Source organism: Microtus ochrogaster, linkage group LG4 (assembly GCF_000317375.1).
Source record: "Microtus ochrogaster isolate Prairie Vole_2 linkage group LG4, MicOch1.0, whole genome shotgun sequence".
NCBI lineage: Eukaryota > Metazoa > Chordata > Mammalia > Rodentia > Cricetidae > Microtus > Microtus ochrogaster.
In genome coordinates this window covers 20,095,588-20,097,835 of record NC_022030.1, presented here as the reverse complement: position 1 = coordinate 20,097,835, position 2,248 = coordinate 20,095,588, and the positions used below count along the sequence as shown (strand labels likewise).

Genomic DNA, 2,248 nt, shown 5'->3' with positions numbered 1-2,248 from the left:
TTTTTTGTTTTGTTTTGGTTTTTTGAAACGGTCTCAATGTGTAGCCCTGACTGTCCTGGAACTCACTTTGTAGACCAGGCTGGACTCGAACTCCCAGAGATCTGGCTGCCTCTGCCTCCCGACTGTTGGGATTAAAGGCATGCGCTGCTACTGCCTGGCTGAATTTTCCCCTTTTAATGATGCTATCAACCATAATGCACTGGAACTCACTCTCGTGGCCTTGTTTTAACTTGATCATCTGCAGAGACCCTATCTCCAAATAGATTCACATTCTGAGCTCTTTTCTCAACCTAAATTAGTGCCGGAGCTTTCCTCCGGGCATCCATACCAATCACACACCTGCTATTTGCTAGAGCGCGTTAGAGATAATTCCAGACATCATACCACATGCCTTGGGATCATTTTAGAAAGGGAAAAAAGACTTAACCTGGTTTACATTTTTAAACAAGTCTATTTGTTCTGTGGGAATGTAAGGCAAGGCAAATATTTCACCAGGAAGGGGAAGGCAAAGAGCAAGCCCTCCCGGGGCAGCATGGAGGAGGGGACGTCCAGGTGTCCCATGGCCAGTGTGTCGTTCCAAGTCCGGTAGACCGCAGCCTGCTGTACCAGGCTACACGACTCCTGCCTTCAGCCCCATTGGGGGCTCACATGCTGCAGAAGGGGGAGATCAAGCCAGGATTCAGTCTATTTTTCTGTCTGTCTGCCAGGACATACAGCAACTCCTCCAGCTCCAACAGCTGGTGCTTGTCCCCGGCCACCACCTCCAGCCACCTGCTCAGTTCCTGCTGCCACAGGCCCAGCAGAGTCAGCCAGGTGAGATCTCCGACCAGCAGACACTCTCCCTCATGCTTTCCGTAGCCCATCACCTGCCCCTCACCCACTACCTCCTGTGTTCTTGTCTCCCTAGGCCTGCTACCGACGCCAAATCTATTCCAGCTACCTCAGCAAACCCAGGGAGCTCTCCTGACCTCCCAGCCCCGGGCTGGACTCTCTACACAGGTAAGACTTTCCACAGAGTTTGTCAAGCCTCTGGCAGGGGAGTGAGCTAGGGATGAGTGGATAGGAGTGGGGTGGAGGCTGTGAGAGTCTCTGCTTCATGAACCCACCACACATCCTTGAGCAGTTGAGGGACCTGAGTCCCCGCACTATTCTGCCATCCATTTGCTGTATAAGGAACTTGGGAAAACCAGACTCCATGTCTGGGTGCTTCGTACAATGAAGGGACTCAAACCAGAAGGTGGTTCCAAAACCTTTCTGAACATGGATGCCTTTGTAAACCTGATGAAATATTTAACTCAGAGGCTGGGGAGGTGGCTCAGTTGGCAAAGTGCCCACTGCATAAATACAAGGACCCAAGTTCAAGGAATCCTCGGGACTGAGGGGCTAAAAGCTGAACATGGGAGTAATTTCATCCCGGGGGGCATGGAGGCTGACGTTGGTGGATCCTTGACCAGCCACCCCAGCTAAATCAATAACTTTCAGGTTCACTGAAAGACACTGTCTCAAAAAAAAAAAAAGAAAGAATGAAAATAAGGTAGCAAGTGATTGAGAAAAGACACCTGCCTGATGTTGACTTCAGCCCTCCACACACACATATGTGCACACATGTGTGCACACACTCAACCACTTGCACGCACACATGCACACAAGCATACACGTGCACACACATGTATGCGTGAGGACTGAAAAGTTCACAGGCCAGCCAGGTCTAGGCTGCTAAATTCCAAATGCCCCGAAAGGCTAAGCATTCTTGTGACAGCACGGTTGGAACCTATTTGGCTGCTAGTGCTGTCCTGCCTGCCGTGGGGTGGGTGGCATCCTTAGCTCCCTCTCCCCAGATGATAGTCCTGCCGCTACCAAACTGTTGATGTGTCCGATTACAAAGTGATGCCTTGAACAGGGGCTCCCATCACCATGACCTCCCAAACATACCCACCCCAGAATTTTAGGACATCAAAGATCCCGGGCACAGTCATCCCTGTACCAACCACCTGCTTCCAACCTCTCCTTTTTAAGTCAGTGAATCACGCCAGAGAAAGGTGGTGCGTCTTGTCCATCCTCCAACTGTCCTCCTTAGTCATTCCTCTACTTTTTCCTCTCTTTGCAAACAATTCATTTTTAAGACTTTGTTTTATTTTATTTATATTTTGGTAATATTACAGAGTCAACCCAGAATTTTGAGTATGCTAGGCAGGGTCTCTACCACTGAGCCATCTAGCCCCTCACTGGGGGATTCTAGGCAGGGGCT

General features: G+C 50.0%; 1 protein-coding gene across 7 annotated transcripts in view; it reads left to right on the top strand.

Moving 5' to 3' along the window:
* Pou2f2 (POU class 2 homeobox 2) overlaps positions 1–2,248 on the top strand; it is an 85,856-nt gene that overhangs the window by 75,947 nt on the left and 7,661 nt on the right. For all 7 annotated transcript variants that reach the window (XM_026786319.1, XM_026786320.1, XM_026786318.1 and 4 more), the window contains 2 exons: positions 708–813; positions 908–999. In XM_026786319.1, coding sequence (XP_026642120.1) covers positions 708–813; positions 908–999 — 198 coding nt within the window. The remainder of the gene's footprint in view (positions 1–707; positions 814–907; positions 1,000–2,248) is intronic.